This window comes from Montipora capricornis, chromosome 3, assembly GCF_036669925.1.
Source record: "Montipora capricornis isolate CH-2021 chromosome 3, ASM3666992v2, whole genome shotgun sequence".
NCBI classification, from domain to species: domain Eukaryota; kingdom Metazoa; phylum Cnidaria; class Anthozoa; order Scleractinia; family Acroporidae; genus Montipora; species Montipora capricornis.
In genome coordinates, this window is record NC_090885.1 from 19239326 (window position 1) to 19257331 (window position 18006).

Genomic DNA, 18006 nt, shown 5'->3' on the forward strand with positions numbered 1-18006 from the left:
CAACTAGCCGGACTTTGTTGGGTTAAAACCCAACAAAACAGGTTTCCTGATTATTTTGTTTGCTTTCTTGGCCGTTTTAATTTTCTTTGACTTCTCTTGTTTGTGACGTGAAATTAAGTATCGTTCACAATTTGACAAGCCTGCCAAAAGAAAATGGAAAAGTTAATTATATTTCATACGCAATGCGCAAAGAGCCAATTTGTTACTTGAGCATCGTTTCAAATTTACATTAACATTCAGCCTCGGTTGTTTTTCAGAGCGAGGTTTGTTCTTGCCTTGACTTGCACAGAAAAAGCCGATAAGATGGAACCCAGGCGGCCTTAAATTGCAATATTCCGTGTCATTACAGTGAAACGATCGATAGGGACTGAAAGATGATATTCCTTCTGTTGTTTTGCCTGTTCATTGCATTAATCATACCAAGCGGCTCTACGACCGTGACGTTCAGTGGCCGTTATTTACCAAGGAGCGTTGAGAGAACAGTCCTCCTCGACGTGGATTGGATGGAATGCCTTCAAGCTTGCCACAGTGAGCCAGGATGTATTTCGTACAACTACCACAAAGATGAAAAGGTGTGTGAGATGAACTCAAACGGAGAAAGGGAAGGGTGCGGTGGCAAACGCACTATCGTTTCCAAAGATTGGATATTCCACCAAATAAGGGTAAGGATTAATTTCCACGAATTTTTTTGGAAGTTGAAAAACAAGAGAAACATTTTTCGGATTTCAACAGAGTTTTATTCCCGTTTTGAGAACAATAGTCATATATAAATGCCTTTTTGTGGTGTAGTCTCTGAATCAACACTCAAGTAACTCGCATTTATATGCCACTTTATCCTCTGTTTTTCTTACGATGGCAGCATTTTTCGCTTTCAATTGCTACCTTTCGAATGTCCAGAGCACATTGTCGGAAATTCGTCATTTATTTTATCGTTCTCAGGCTTAGTCATCAGTTTTTGCAATCGTTATTTACACGGGGTTCGGCCCTTAAGAGCTGGGGAGCGGACCCCCCTCTAGAGAAAATAAACTAAATTTTTGGCAACAAAAGCTCTTCGAAATCGTGTGATTTTATGAGCAGTTTTTGCTTCAATTTTTTAATAACCTGGATCCACCATGAGCACATGGACTCTTCGTCTTTGTCTGTTATGGGAACCGGCTAAAGTCTGAACTTATTATGTCCACACGGAAGTATCTTCTGCCGGGCATCCGTAGCTGATATAAAAGCAAGGTTCTCAAATTAAATGGCCCGGACAATCACCCTCTCTTATTAGGAAATGAATTGCGAAGAGTGCAGGACGAATGGATAATGCGCCGCGCTAAAAGTCGCATTATTGTCCTACTAGATGAAAGCCGCGGCCTGTCAGGAATCGGTTTATACTCAGTAATAACTTTGCAACACTGAAAGATTAAGCTTTCCCACTTCGTAAAGGATCCCCTGACTCCATGTAGTCCGAACATTCTGATGTTCTCGTATACGCCCGGCCCGTATACGTGCTCTACACGCCACCGTGATTGCGTCCAGGCTGTTGCATTTGAAAGTTTCGCCTGATTTTTGTAAGGACTTGCAGTCCTCTCAGGAGCTTAAGCCGACTCAGGAATTCTCGGCTGGACGTCTCCTGACGGTGTAGGTATCCATCAACAAAGGCTAAAAACATAACACAAAAGGTGTTTCGTATTCAGAAAAGTGTTAAAGCATTCAGGATCGATCAGATTGTACTGTGAACTTACGTTAAGCAGAAAAAAGTAGTTAATTTTTTATTGAATGACCATATTTAGGGGCGAGATGAATTTTGTGGGGAACACAAATCTATTTTAGTTCGTTTGCGCGTATCGACAGTGGCGGTTAGTGCTGGGACACGGAACCATTTTTCGTTCTATAGGATTTATGGATTAACTCTCTCACGCGGGGAAAAATGGTACAGGTCGCCGTCGTCTCTCGCCGACCAGCACTTCTTCGACGCTCCTCGCCGCTGGTGAGCGAGAGGACCTCTGGCATCCAGGGTAAAATGTTAGCCAATTTGTCGAAGGAAGTTTTTTCAGCTCTTTCGAAGAGAGATTTGTCCCTTTCAAGTCGGTAATTTTTTGCGGGAAAATGGTGACCACGTTCCGAAATTATCGAGTTATCGAGTTCCATGAGTATAAAACTTAAAAATGGTTTGCTTTACTAAATAAGAAAAGAACCAATTCACCGTTTCTGTTGAGAAAAGTGTATGCCAGGCAAAACAAGTTATGTCTCGGTAGCCTGAAAGTTAAGAAATAATTTGCCTGTGTTTAAATTAACAAATACACCAATACATCACTAACGTTTCATGTTTAACCGGAGAATTAGGAAAGCAGATGTTCGAAGGTGTAATAGCTGTTGAGTTTTATTCCTCAGCTATCGAGTTCCATAAGTATAAAACTTAAAAATGGATTGCTTTAAAATCAGAAAAGAACCAATTCACCGTTGCTGTTGAGAAAAGTGTATGCCAGGCAAAACAAGTTATATCTCGGCAGCCTGAACAAATACACCAATACATCAATAACGCGTTTCATGTTTAACCGGAGAATTAGGGAAGCAGATGTTCGAAGGTGTAATAGCTGTTGAGTTTTATTCCTCAGTTATCGAGTTCCATAAGTATAATAAAACTTAAAAATGGTTTGCTTTAAAATCAGAAAAGAACCAATTCACCGTTGCTGTTGAGAAAAGTGTATGCCAGGCAAAACAAGTTGCATCTCGGTAGCCTGACAGTTAAGAAATAATTTGCCTGTGTTTAAATTAACAAATACACCAATACATCGATCACTAACGTTTCATGTTTAACCGGAGAATTAGGGAAGCAGATGTTCGAAGGTGTAATAGCTGTTGAGTTTTATTCCTCAGTTATCGAGTTCCATAAGTATAATAAAACTTAAAAATGGTTTGCTTTAAAATCAGAAAAGAACCAATTCACCGTTGCTGTTGAGAAAAGTGTATGCCAGGCAAAACAAGTTGCATCTCGGTAGCCTGACAGTTAAGAAATAATTTGCCTGTGTTTAAATTAACAAATACACCAATACATCGATCATCAACGTTTCATGCTTAACCAGAGAATTAGGGAAGCAGATGTTCGAAGGTGTAATAGCTGTTGAGTTTTATTCCTCAGTTATCGAGTTCCATAAGTATAAAACTTAAAAATGGATTGCTTTAAAATCAGAAAAGAACCAATTCACCGTTGCTGTTGAGAAAAGTGTATGCCGGGCAAAACAAGTTGCATCTCGGTAGCCTGAAAGTTAAGATATAATTTGCCTGTGTTTAAATTAATTTGAAATAAAGAGAATAAAGAAATAATTTTCCATTTTTTAATTGCATGATGCTGGCCGTTGTAAACCGTGTTTTAGAAAATATTTCAGATTGATTTACTGTGCCTCTGGACTATTTTGACACATCACTCAAAATTAATTTAAAGTAATTTGAGTTATTTGTCGTCATTAAAACTTTATGACGAAGTCGGCCCAACAAATGTGTCGAGATTAACACCTCTCTCTCCCTTTGTCTCTCGCTCTGCCTTTTTAGTGTGAGTCTTGTTACAACTCCCACTGAGATTTTGGTAATCTTTTTTTACCTAAACAGCGGGGACCCACATTCCTGATTCAAGTTAAGCTCTTCATGCTTAATTAATCCAGCCACCAGTCAAAAGTGGACTTTCCCGATCACATGATTGCTCTGTCTAGTTCAAACTCGTTGTCAGCTCGATCCGGTCCTGGTGAAGCCACATATTATAAAGGAAGCTTAGTCTTAATTGTATTTGTAAAAATTCCCAATCTCTTCCGCTGGATCGATCGAAAGTTCACAGCCTGTGCTAACGCGGTGGTCAGATTTGAACCACTGTAGTGCCACATGACATCTCAGTGCATCGCTGGTTTAGCCAACTTGAATCGAGTTGCTGAGGTCCTACTTTCCGTTTTCCTTCGTATAATAGTGTGTTTTCCGCTGTGATTCCTAGTATAACTTACTGATGATGGTGTTTTCTGCCGCTGAATCGAGATGTTGCCTTCCAACGAAGGATTGTAGCTTGTTTCATTCAAAAGATGAGATATCAGCCTACCGCGGCAGGCTGGCTTTCTTCTTCTTTTTCGTTGTCAGTTTACTTATTTTTCAAGCCTCTCAATTGCAATTGCTTCATGTTGCGTTCTCTGACTGTAACATTTACAAAACCCTTAATTTAGGCAGCCCATTTACTCTTCCGGGATGGCACAGCAATTAAAACTAGACCCAACTTGGTAAGTCTCTTTTTGTTGAACCCCATCATGTACACTTCTTTCCAAGGGTTGTTAGGCTAAGCACTATCAACGTCCGCTGGGTGGGTCAGTCGATTGAGCGTCGAACTTTCGCCTTTCGCGCACTACCGGCTTTTCAGTGGATATTTGCTTGAGAGTGTTTGCGTTGCCAACAACGATATAAAACGAGAATAATAGACCTTTTCGGCTTGTACATTTTGTCTTCCCAATACAGATCATGTGATAATACTCAGGATCGCGAACTTTGGTCTGTTGTTTTGTTCATTAAAATAAGGGCATGCAAGCATGAATATGCCTGCATGCACTCTTTTTAATAAACAAAACAAAGGACCAAGCCTCCTGAGTATTATCACATGATCTGTATTGGGAAAACAAAATGTACAAGCTGAAAAGGTCTATTGATTACATTGAAAAATATATTAAGGGAATATTTACTCAAAAGGAATCAAGCTTTTTCTTTGGCGGTTTTTTTCAGCCGAAACCATTCGTAGCCTCAACGAAGGGGTTTAATGGTTACCATGTTTTCCACGACAATTGTCATCCCGTGTTTCTAAGTAGGCTGAGTCGCTTATCAGGAAAAGACTAATTCATTCATTTTCATAAATCAAAGACACCATAAACTCATCAGTTTTAGAGTATATTACTTTAACCATTGTGAGTGAAACTGAGATGTTAATATCCTCGTTTTAATAGGACCACTACTATTTAGGCTCAACTTAGCAGCTTTTCTTTAAGTTATCTAAATAACATGAAAAACATTGCTGAGGCCGGTTGAGAAAGCGGAAAGTGGCTGCATGAGTTGGTCTGTTTTATGAACGAGAGCTGCATGGTCCAACTTGTTCGCCCTTTAAGATTTTTCGCCTTAAGTTTTGTTTTAATTCGTGTTCGTACCGAGGCCTTTTTGACGTTTTGAAGGTTTGAACTTTGAACGGCGAGTTGCATAGGCTATTTTTCGTGGGAACGTTTGTCCAAGTACGGTAAGAATGGCGCAAGCAAAAAAGAGAGTTGTTGGGCGCTTACCATTTGTCAGAAAAAAACCGATTCTTCCGTTGGGAAAACAAATGGAACGGTTGACACCAACGGAAATTTTCCAGAAAAAAGAACAACCTTCGAAGGTTGTGTTCTTTTTGCACTTTTACCGAAACGACCGAAATTTTCTGTACCATTTGTTTGCACCACTAGAACCAGGCTCCTACGCGACGATTACATCACTTCACTTGGTGGGCATTGACCGCCACATTTATTTGTACCCAGACTCTTACGGCAGTCGGATATTTATGGACTCATAAATGTTTCCCATTTCCTCGGTAGGGAATGTCCATTACCATCTGCCAACAATTTGTCATCGAGAATTTCGTTTAAATGGTAAGCGCCCCTTTTGTTAGAGGGAATTTTCGGATTTTTTGTTAAAAATAAATGACACTTTTGGAGTTAATATTGCCAAGCCGTTTTGCTGAGGTCTCATTAGAACGATTCACTCTACAACACTGTTTCACATAAAGACAATGTCATGGTGCCATTTGAAACACCAATCATTGCTTAACAAGATACATATATTAATGTTACTTAATGTGTCCATGGCAACAAAAGAACCATCTAAAAATAAGCTAAATATATATTTTGTCTTTAATTTAAACGCTCATATCTTAAAAAAGAACTGCTTGACCCCCAATTCGTATTGCAGAAAAGAGATAAGTGGGCTAAAATGAAACTCATTGCACATGGAATTAAAAACAAATTCTTAGGAGTGGCCTAGCAACCCCCCTCACAGTGGGAGAATTTCAAGGTGACTCTGAATTCGCTCCAGAGGATTTTGCAGAGAGTTTCATCTTAGCCTGCCATTGCCTGTTGTAGTCTACCGAAGCCTCCTCATTATGATTTAATTGAGCAGAGTATTGAACGATGCATCCATTCTTCCTTTTTTAGCCCGCACCAAAGAAGCCCGTCAAATATGGTAAGTAATGTGCAAAATTTCATGAGGTTAACTATCAATAGAGTTATTTCAGTAGAGTTATGACTTAGAGTTAGAGTTAACGACTTCCAAAATCCTGAATTCAGGATTTTGGAAACTTACCTCTAACTCTACGACATAACTCTATGAAAATAACTCTAAAAATAGCTGTCCCCAAATTTCATGTGACCAAAATGACATCAAACTCCGTTGATGTATCTCACGAGTCCACTAAAACTTAGTGGAAGAGGATCCGAACTAGTAATCGGAAGATGATGGGTTCGAGTCCTCTGAGAAGCACGCAGATCAGTTTTCCCGGATATCCCCGCGTCACAATGATACTTTAATTATCCTTTAATATATTTTTAGATTTCAACACGGGTGCTTACTTGAAAGCTTAAACCATTTTTCTTGACTTTATTATCTATCCAACAAGAATTAGGAGACGACCAGACAAACCCTGCAGATTCCTGTCAAAAAATATTCGACAATAGAAGGTAATTTTGAACATATTTTTTATCGGATTTCTTTTTGCGGCGCCATGTTAAATTTTCGTCTGTTCGGTAACGCCAACCCAGCACTCTTCAAGCTCTTAAAATAAGGAGATTGTGCAAAGACGACAATAGGGAGTTTGAGAAACGACGCTAGCTACATCAACAACATCACCAGAGCGCAACTTTATGTAACAAAATAACAGAAAGCGGTTCAGCGTTTTATCATATGACCCGTACACGGCCCCGCGCGCGCTTTCATTGCAAAACTATTGAGAAAATCCCCGTATGAGGGCCCGTACGCAATGGCGCGAGCAGGGCAGGAAAAAGCCGTCCGGCCCTGCTAGGATCGCGTACGGCCCTCATACGGGGATTTTCTCAATAGTTTTGCAATGAAAGCGCGCGCGAGATGCGAAGTAAAACTTTTCGGTCAAAATGAGCGACGTAAGTGAACATTCCGAATTTTGTTACCGAAAAAAAAAAAAAAAAAAAAAAAGGAAAAGCGCGGTGGTCATATGATAAAATGCTTATTGACTGAGTATAGGTCGGGCCGGACAGGAAAATATTTGGTCCTCGATCATGGCGCACGGGCTCTCTGCGCTCGGTCCGTACGCCATGACCGCGGGCCAAATGTTTTCCCGTCCGGCCCTCTCACTCAGTCAATAAGTACATAGTCTTTACTCTTATCCATTCTAGTCACCACAGCCTCGGATCAACCCAAGGCACTGGGCTGGTATATATACCTTGAGTTGAAAGCATGGTCTATGGAAGATATATGACACGCTTCGTAACGGTTGCGCACTACTTTTTGGTTGCAATAAAATCAAATTCATTCGACAAATGAGTCATTTGTTATCATTTATAAGGTTTTGACTGTACTGTGAGGTTTATTTATTTATTTTTTCTTTCACAGGAACGCTTCGAGTAAAGCCTATTACATCAAAACAATCGCACAAAAAAGAAGCTTGATCTATTGTAAAATGGTTTATTCAAACTCGGATGGGTGTAGTAAGGGTGGATGGACTCTCGCAATGAAAATTAATGGTCATAAGGTAACTTTTGAGTTGGTTGCATGGTTTCGGTAGAAAGTATCGATAAAACAATCAAGCCTACCCAAAACCTTTTTTATTTGAAGTTTACTTCCCAAAATTCCGTGGAAACGTATCCTTTTTATGCGTTTTTGCTCTATATATTTCTCTTGGGCGCCTAAATTAAAACGCCGGGGAAAAGCAAGAATTATGAAACTGGTTTTAGAGTCGGGCGATAATACAGAAAAAAATATTTCAAAATGAATCCCAAATCCTCCAAACAATCGAGACAAAGACACTTCGACTTCTACTTCTTGAGCGAGAAATATTGTCAGTAATTCAAATTTTTAATTGAACCAATGGGCGCACGGGTTTTAAATAAATCAATTAAAAAGTATTTTCCCACGTGCCCGCAACAGCAAACGTTTTTGAGTGGAAACTTTTGGAGTGCCTCATTCTCGAGAGAAATCTGATAAAACTAACGGCATTCACCTTATTGCAGGGAACCTTCTCTTACCATTCCGATTTGTGGGCTACAGACCTGTTCAACGAGGCCGCAGGAAAAGACCTCAGTGAGACGGTAATTTCAACTGAAAATAAAAACCATAAAAAATTGTTTTCTTGTGTTCTCTCACTTGAATCCAAGCATGAGCCCTAAAGCCAACAGGCGAAAGTGGTGATTATCAGGAATTTTCCACAAATTTGAAAACCCTGCTACAGTACACCCCTAACGCTGATCAAATAAAGAGATTGAAGGGGTCAACTTGCTCGTGGTAAATTCAGGAAAATTTTCTTTTTAAAAATTCTCCATTCGGAAGTCAGTATTTCCAGAAACTATGCCACGATTCCTTTTTCAACAAGGCCAAGATTTGGTTCTATATATAATAATGAATTACTCTTTGCCTTTCAAAAATTGTTTATCCAGTACAGCATTTTTCTGGTATGCTCCAAGGCACGACTTAACTGCTGATGATCTTTCTTTGATTTTTAGGAAACAAAAGTTGATGTTTTTCAATCCCTTACACTACAAAAGGGCTTCTGTGTTGGAATGGAAGTCAATGGTACCACAAAATGGCTAGAGATACCTCATAACAAAAATGGAGAAACCGCTATGGCAATATTTACATTAACTTCTCATACACGGGTCAACGTAGGACGAGATAAATGGAAATCACTGATAAGTGGATCCTTCGTGAATGTACGAGCTTTTATAATTAATGCTTGAATAACTGCCCTGCTGTCCGTTTTTCGCCTCTTAATCCTAAAACGTTTCAGGCGTTTCAAACGAAAAGCTACTCTGTTGAGAAAATGAAAAATTGCACAAATTAATGTACCCGCATGCAAACAAAGTAACCCCCCTCCGCCCTCCTTCCAACGCACTAATGTCTGAAATACTCTTGTGGGATCCTCTTGTGGTATTTCATGGATTTGTGGTGAAATGAATATGCGATTGGTGGGAGGTAAATGAACGCTAGGGGGGAGGGTGTGGTGGTAGTTATTTGAGGTCCGTTTGACTAATTTACCCAACCCAGTTTGTCCAATATTGTAATCTTTGACATATTCAATAGTAAAACAAAGCAGTTAAGGGGCCGACCATTTAACTCTTGAAAGGGGGAGGGGGGTGGGGTGGGTGATTTTGAAAAAAAATTACTTACAAGCGCTTGTTGGAAGAAAAAAATCGCATGCAGCACAAATGAAATAGAAAAAAAAATTCTTGCACTGCTGCAAGAAAGAAAAAAAAATGTTGCCCAGCTAGTTCATCATTTACAAAATCCCAGCAAAACTGCAATCATTCCGGATAATCTGCAAACCAGCGAGCCACTATGGTTAGCCTATTAAACTAACGAATTGATTGCCCTAAATAACACTCTGGTTAGCCTAAACGTCACACAGTTGGCCTACAGTTAGCTTGAGTAGCTTGCGGTTTGCCCTTAAATGGGAAAAGGGATTTCTTGCTTGCTCGGTTCACATGGCTCCAAGTCATTACATCCGCAAGTGGTTAGATTTTCAAGTCTTCTCGGACAAAGACTATAAACCGTAGGCCCCGTCTCGCAATCCTTGTCCACCTTTATACTCTGTGGGACGTTAAAGATCACACACCGTCACAACTGCGTCGCTATTCGATAAGAGAAAGGCACGGAGTTTCCGGTGTCGTGGTATGACCTGAATGTTTCCCCACTGACTTAGCGCCATAAGGCACTAGATCGCCAAGACACGTAAATAAAGATTGTGATTGATTGATCGAGATGAAAAGAAAGGGATGCCTAGATCGAAGGGACGGAGTTTTAGCCAGCTGTTATGCTAGTTTATAAGTTGGTCGTAGCTAGAGTGCTTATTTTCTTGGTCATTTACTGTAGATTGCTTAGAAACGTAATCGAACCGCCGATGTTATTGGGTGATTCTTTTTCAAGGTGGTACGTTTCTTTGTCGCTTGGAAAAGCGGCGTCGTTCCACCGATTCAATTCTCAGTTAAGTCAGCTTCCCTTTTGTCCTTGTCATTGGAAAGTTTGCATATTTTCAAATACACTTTTACCACTTTTCTCATTTTCTTTCATCTGAGAAACTTGTATTGCTATTTTTCGTTCCGAAATTTTTTTTAAATCCCTGCACGGTGGTGAATTTACATTATCAACTCCGTTGATAAAACCAAATTTTTGTATATTTCGATTTACACTCCCGGATGGCAGGTCACTTCTTTTCTTTTCATGCAGGAAAGTTGCTCAGCATCCCATGGCCAGGCCACAGTTAAGGAAGGATTCAACCTTAATGAAGACCGTGACGGAAAAGTGCGCATTGGAATGGTAACTTTGTGTAACAACAAAGCCGTGTCGAGAATAGGGTTTGGAATGGACATAAATAATACGTGCAGAGTAATAGCCATGCAGGATGGGATATCTCTCAAAGCATTTTGCTATGTCTTTATAAGATAACTACGTATCGGCTGAAATGATTTAAAGTCACTCATTAAAGGGACTATCAGTTACTTGTTATGAAGCCAAACCAAAGTAATTATAATTGAGGTACAGAATATTTGAGCACACAGTCATAGATTTGATCTGCGGAGAGCGAGTTATGATCATCGCAGTTGTGGGCGCCACTTTAAAAGCAGCTAAATAACATTGTCTTCGCAGTTCAATATATGACTTACATATATATTCTGCACATATATATAGACATAGTTACAGATGCATATACAGACCAGTATATAAATGTATATTAAATGGATTCCATGTAGCCGTGCGTCTGTTCAGTAATAGATCACAGAAGACGTCAAAATGTTTAATAACATCGTCAGTGACACACTGGGCTATCACCTCTTGTGCCACTTTTTTGTTCTTACCACATTCTGACGTCATCTATGTTCTACTACTGAACAGACGCATGGCGACATGGAATCTATTTGTTAAACAGGCAAAGACGCAAATACGGATATTCATCCTCTACGGGTTTGTCATGATCTCATAAAGTGACCAGCTGCCAATTGGCTTGATAGCCTGGTTTTTCAGGCTTTCATTTTCCAGAAGCTAAAGCTGCCCTTTCCATGCTCATTTCAAGGCATATTACATGAATGACAAAGCTATACTTTGGTCAACTACAGCAGACGCCGGCAATCGAATCAACCAATTATAACACAAAGACTGCATTCCCGTACCCAGTGCTCAGCGTGACTGCGCTACGAGGCCAGACAGGAGAAGATCCTGGGTAGTTGAGATTTTGTTTCGCTACAATTTAACATGTACAATTGTTTGTGAAAGAGAGATTAATAATTGGAAAACTACCCTGGCTATAAAATGGGCAACATGGCCTCCGTGCATGTGACATTACTATTATTTATTTAATCAATGCAACAATCTACTTTAATGACATTTGTGATCATGGTGTCAGAGAGTTGCCCTGGTTTTAGCACAAATCTACCTTATTTTAATAGTGATTGAAAAAAAAAAACGCTAATGATTAGAAACTTGTAACTTAAATAGGCTGCACTTTCGAGAGAAGTGTTTTATAAGCAATAAGCTCTAGTATTGCTTGAGCAAGTATCTGATATTAGATAATGATAGGTATTGCTATTAAACAAGGATGCTACAAAAAAATGGAAATATGAAATAGACTCTAAAATCTTCGATTTGATTCAAAACATGTATTTGTGTACACATTTTTTCCGGTGCCTAATAAAAATACTTTGGGAACAATTAAAGCAATTTTTGCGTCCATTTTGTCCAATAATTCTAAAAATATTTCCTACTTATACAATTTTAAAGTTGTTAAACGAAATGAGTAATTCTTAAGCTCGCTGCAGGCGAGCGATGCACCTCCGACAATCATTTGTTTTGCGCGCAGTGTTTTGTCTGGCCACGGCCTATTATGTGTATCGCGGGCTCAGGAACATTTGATTCCTTACTGTACCTGTTGGCGGGTGGCGTAATTTCGCTTCACCGTTGTCACAACCAAAAATAAAAACTCACTCCATGCAGGGAGTAGCTATCAGGAAAGCGAAAACGTTGGGTTTACGTCGCACAATTTGCAAGCTTTCGCAAAAGAATATTGGAGAATCGAAAAGCGTAACACTAGCTTTCTTGCTTGAGGATCTGTTTGGTTTGCAGATTTCCAGCTCAAAGTGCGGGTTTGGTTTGTTTGGGTAAATTATACGCTCATTTGACCGTTGATTTCATTCATTTGGTGGCTACGCAATTTTGAGGCGTTTCCAAGATTGGTTAAAAGAGAGTTCTGTGTGCAACTTTGTAGCAAGCCCACGAAAACGGCATTGAAGTTGTGAAGAGCAAGCCAAAATTTTGCTTTTTATGCTGCATTTCATGATACAGATCGGAATTGCCTTAATTCCACAGCGTAGGTGCAGAGCTATGGAGTTTCTAAACAATTACCTGCCGGCTTGAAACTGAATCATCGTAACACGGACAGCTTTTGCTGTATTTGCTGTCTTACAGAATCTTCACTTTACATCTATTGTGATCTCTGCAAGTTATTTGTATCGAGATAAAATCTAAGACATTGTTGTGGACGCGTGCTAACAACAAACAATCGACTCAAGCATAAACGGAGGAAACGAAGAAGGACATTTATTATTCTGTGTTCACGACTTAACGGTTCTCATCTTTGCTCGTCGAAAGAAAATTGTTTTGCTCAAAAGAGTTTCGCAGCAACACTAATATTCACAGTGGCTGGAAGAGCTGAATGGTGTTAAGTACCCGCGTATTTATCGTTCAACCTATCCCAAAGTTCTTTATGGGTTTCTATGGGAGCAGCTCTACAGACTCTGGGCTTAGCGGAAGTCGCCAGTGAAGTCGCTTGTTGCGCAGGCTCAGCAGCTTTCAGCTTATTTTGCAAGAATAAGGTCGCTGGTATCAGATCGAGGCTATATTTTTGCGTGTTTTTATTACTGGGTTGCATTCTTTGTCTTGTTATGTTAGCCCCGAACATGCGAACAAATCTCGATAAAATCCCTTTTCTTTGCACAAGATTTGCGTCGAAAAGAGTTTGTGACAATATAGTGGGTTATGGAGCAGTTTACAGAGTTTCCTTCGCCATGTCTTCATTTTTCTTGTTATTCTCACTACTAACGTACAATGTGCACTCCAAAAAGCAGTTTCGTGCCCGAATTCACAATGGCTTTTGGTACATCAAACTATCTCTGTTAGTTCTAATCATAGGCGTCACGTTTTATCTGCCAAATATGGGTTTTCTCACAAAGATATGGATGTATGTCGGCCTTGTAGGTGGATTTATGTTCATACTCATTCAAGTTATTCTTGTGATTGATTTTGGGCATTCTTGGAGCGTCTCTTGGGCCGAAAAAATGGACACCCTCGACACCAAGTGTTGGTACTTCTCGTTAGCATTTTCCACCGCCTTAGTATATTCGCTTTCCGTCACTGCAGCAGTCATGTTTTATCTCTTCTTCACCAATCCAGACGACATATCACAGTGCAAGGCAAACACATTTTACATCAGCTTTAACGTCGGACATTGTGCTTTAGCTACCATCATCTCCGTGCTCCCAAGAGTTCAAGAAGAGACGACGGGAGCTGGGCTCCTTCAGTCCTCAGTAATTACGATATACACTATGTACCTTACATGGAATACCCTTTCGTCTCAACCAGATTCGAGATGTAACCCTCTTGGCGAGGTGTTACTGGAATATGATAAGGTTTCCGGTGTGAACGGTCAAGCTATATTCGGCTCGCTTCTCATGTTTGCCTTGTTAGCGTTTGCGTGCACCGTCCGAGCAAGCACTTCGCAGCTCGGAAAACTGGGACTATCTCTATCTGACAATCCCGAGTACTTACGGAAAAGCTCGGAGATAAACTCCAAGCGTCAAAAAGAGGACAAAGGCGGTAAAGCCGCGGAAGAGAAGGAGAGCGAGGACATCGCTTATAGCTATTCTTTTTTTCATTTTGTACTGTTTCTAGCGTCCTTACACGTGATGATGGTTATGACAAACTGGCACAGTCCGGACGAGAATGTAAATTTCAAGAAAATGATCAAGAACTGGGCTGCAGTTTGGGTGCAAATGGCGTCTAGTTATATTTGTTGTCTGGTATATATATGGACTCTTGTCGCACCTTTAATACGCTCCACTTGGGGTCATTATCTAGGACTGGAAGTAGAACCTGTTCGACTTCCAAGTGCGAGAAGAGCTAGCGCTGCACAGTTGAGAGACGATTTCGAGAAAACTAAAGAGATTTTGAAAAAAGCCGAAAGCACAGCTAAAACGACTAAGACTAAGCAACATGTGGAGAAAGATAGTAAAGCAAGGAAAAGTCATTCACAAGAAGTGCCGAAAAATCCTCCAAAGGGTCAAAATATCGGAAGAAGTGAAGAATATAATTTAAAGTCCACTGCTACGACGGTGGAGCCAAACAAGAGTCTTCCTGGAAGTTTTGACAGCCATCCTCAAAACATAAAGGATGTGAATAAACTCGAAGACAGAAAGGTCGAAAAACCTGTTGAACGGCTAAAAGATGAACAACGAGCTACAACAAGTTCTTCGGCAGATTCTTCGTCACCTTCACCTGTCATTTCGACAGAAAATCGGAAAGGTTCATGTTCAACCGGCAGAACTTCGGAAGTTCACGTCAAGCTTAACGATCCTCCTCCACCAGTAAAAATTCAGATTGATCATCCGTTCGAAAAAATAAAACAAGACAACATTTTTAACAACAGAGTTAAAAAACCTGAAATTTCCAAGGATATACTCAGACTGCAAGAAAGAATACTCCGATTTCAGGCTAAAATCGTTAAAATTCAGCATAAGATTTTGTCGATTCAAGAAACTGGGGAAGTTACCATCCCAAGGACAGAAACAAGTACGAAAAAAGGATAAACTTCTACAATAATGTTACATTCGGACATTCAACATTATAAACGTGTCTTGAAAAAGACATTCGTGTATCAGCGCACATCAAAAGCATTCGTGCGCGAGAAATTCTCGCGAGACAGTGAAGGCGCGTGCTTTCTTTTGAGTTTTGCACATCGCAGCAAGTGTAGAAAAACCTAACAGCGTGTAAATGGTACTCACAGAGAGACAGTGCGCAGAATCATCTTTTGTTATCGTATTTACACCTCCGCCTCCATGTTGTTAGGTGCCTGTGGATAAGTATATTTAATATTATTCGCCAAAGGCGATGTGAATATCGTTGAATAAAAACCGAAACAAAGTCGAGATTTTTATTCACCGATATTCACCGAGCCTGAGGTGAATATTTGAAAAATATGCATTTTCTTTAAAACAATTACGTTAATAGTCTGTCACCTCGGCCATTTTGAAAAAAAAATCCGTTCAGGTGACAACCTCACGGGCAACCAATCAGCGCAGAGAATTTTCAACAATCAAATATGTAATTTCAATCTTTCGGCCTTCTCCCGGGAGTTAAACTCGCTCGAATAAAATAATTTTTACAATTAGCTTTGGGGCTTTGGGGTCAATGTATAATCTATGAAGTATGCAGCACTTTGTTGACTAAATGCCCAGAGGGAACCTTGAAAAATATCAGCTCAGTTGTGTTAGAAGAAACCAATAGGCATGTACCAACAATTTCATACAAATACCAAACAATCAAAACGTTCCAAAACGTAAAATATCTACGCCTGTTTTCGTCAAATCTATCGCTCAAAAGACAGTGAGCCAATCAGATCCTAAGATATGAGATAGAGGAATGCTCAGTGAGTTTGTATTTCTTGGACACATATTCAGTTTGTCCCATATCTGTACCACAAATGCCTTGTTATTTTCAGATGTATTTTTTTTTGTATTGTAAGCAACGACAGTTTTTGTACGAATTTGTAACAAAATACTTCAGGCCCCAGTTGTTCAAACGATGGATGGCGCTATCCGCCGGAAAAATCACTATCCAGTGGATAAGTAATAGCGAAATCAATTGCGCTATCCAATGGATAGTGATTTATCCGGTGGATAGCGTTATCCACCTTTAGAGTGGGGCCAGATCTTTAATATATAAAGTATATGAAATCGCCGAGAGGCAGCGAAAATAAAATAAACGAAACTTTTGTGGTTTGTACACCAAGTTGCCGTTGAAAATTGTTAACATTTAAGCCCTAGCGTTTTTACATTCAACTGCAGCTCTTCTCAAACGCCATATTTCGAAAGCGTCTGAACTTGGCATGCATGCGTTCAGCAGAACATATGCACCTGCAAAGCATGATGAACATTAGAGACCCACATTCGCCCAAAAGCCATTGGGCGCCGTGACTGAATTTCGTGTAATACGAAATTACCCAAATAGCAGACCTGTTGTTTCCCGCGTGATTCGCCTGAGTGCATTCAGCCAATCAGATCACGCATTTGGACAAGCCGTCGTTTGAAAACAAAAACAAACGACCGCAATGACTTTTTAGTCGAATGTAGGCAACAGTGAGAAAAATTTGCGAGCTGACGTTTCGAGTGTTAGCCTTCGTCAGAGCGAAGAGTTGACCCTTCGTCATAATACTCTGATGTTTTGATAAAACCAAATTGTTTCGTGTTTCACTCCCGACAGACGCAGCACCAAAACGTCTTTTGAAAGTAACCCCAATCATTCGTCTTTGGTTCAACTAGCAAGCAATCTGCGCGTCACTGCTGAAGACTCAGTCCGAGGAAAGAAAGATAAAACAAACACACACAAAAACAAAGAAATTTCAACTTCCAACTCAGTTTCCAATGGGAAGCTGATGGTTACCCCTTTGGCAAAGGTACTCAGCATTAAAAGATATAATTTCGCGGGTAGAGCGTTCTATTACCTGATTCCCTGACTGTTCTTGACAAAAAGGAATGCAAGTGGTATGACGCTTTTGTGGTAGACTTTCGTACACCGGACGAAAATGGCGCAAGACTAAAGAGCCATTGTTATTCCGATTAGGAATTTCTGATTAGGTATTGTTAGATTGGTTTTGTTCCTTTGTTTTATGGACATTAATTATTTTGTATCCGGTATAAGAAAGACAAGAGAATTATATTAGGCAACTGCTTGTGTGGAAGTTTCTAGATTCCTGACCATAGGAGCCTTTATTGTTAGAGAGATTTAGTATCACGTTTAAAGGGGCTACGTAGGTCACGCTATTTTAGGTAATTTTGTTTAATTTTGTTAATTATGAGCTCTAAACGTCAAATCGGCAGAGCAAGAGTCCTTCATTTGCAAAATCACGGCCACATAACAACTGAGAATGATTTTGCAGCTGTGTAAATGACATTTTGATGTAGAATGATATAAATTTGAAAAAAGGTGGACCAACGTTTTTCAAATTTATCCAAATTCAATCCATTTCAATCCTCTCCAGTTTTGTCCATCCATGTCCCTTCTTGGCTTCCCTGTGTTTTGTGAGAGTTCTTCTATAGTTTTGAACAGTTATTTTGGTATTTTAGTCAATTCTATGACCATTCGATCAGTGCTGAAATTGCCTAAAATTGCGTGACCTATTGTAGCCCCTTTAAGTGAAACGGCAAACGTCGTCTTGCCTTTTCACGTTTCACGCAAAATACAGAGAGGGTTGTAGCTTTAGCTTCGCGTGACCCACGGCAACTCGAGTATTTAGTTACTGAAAAGCAAAAACAAAAACTCGGAGTCTTTTTAAACATTGTAGAAAAAGACTCTATATAAAATGAAAATCCTTACCCGTCAAATTTAGAGCTGTTCAGTCGGTCAGCAGATAGTCAACATGAGTTCATAAGAAAATTGCGGAAAGGATTCGGTTATAAACGATCTATAACCATGAAACCTAATTTTTCCTCCTTTGGCATACCGGAAAGTCGTTTTGGGGTCCTTTTT

The 18006-nt window shown here is 39.9% G+C and overlaps 2 protein-coding genes across 3 annotated transcripts; both read left to right on the forward strand.

Annotated features, from left to right (window-relative positions):
• The first annotated feature begins 226 nt into the window (after positions 1-226).
• Positions 227-11910, forward strand: LOC138042510 (uncharacterized). Of its 2 annotated transcripts, XM_068888416.1 has the most exons (7): positions 227-662; positions 6186-6213; positions 6647-6707; positions 7615-7753; positions 8232-8309; positions 8721-8927; positions 10441-11910. In XM_068888416.1, the coding sequence occupies exons 1-7, from the start codon at positions 375-377 to the stop codon at positions 10657-10659; spliced, it is 1020 nt and encodes a 339-aa protein (XP_068744517.1). In that variant the 5' UTR covers positions 227-374; the 3' UTR covers positions 10660-11910. The 2 variants fall into 2 exon arrangements, with proteins under 2 accessions (XP_068744517.1, XP_068744518.1); XM_068888417.1 differs by lacking the exon at positions 8232-8309 and having other exon boundaries at positions 236-662.
• A 377-nt stretch (positions 11911-12287) lies between these two features.
• LOC138041182 (probable serine incorporator) lies at positions 12288-16248 on the forward strand. Its single transcript, XM_068886951.1, has one exon. It carries the CDS (start codon positions 12981-12983, stop codon positions 15066-15068), a length of 2088 nt encoding a protein of 695 aa, XP_068743052.1. The 5' UTR covers positions 12288-12980; the 3' UTR covers positions 15069-16248.
• The last annotated feature ends 1758 nt before the right edge of the window (positions 16249-18006 follow it).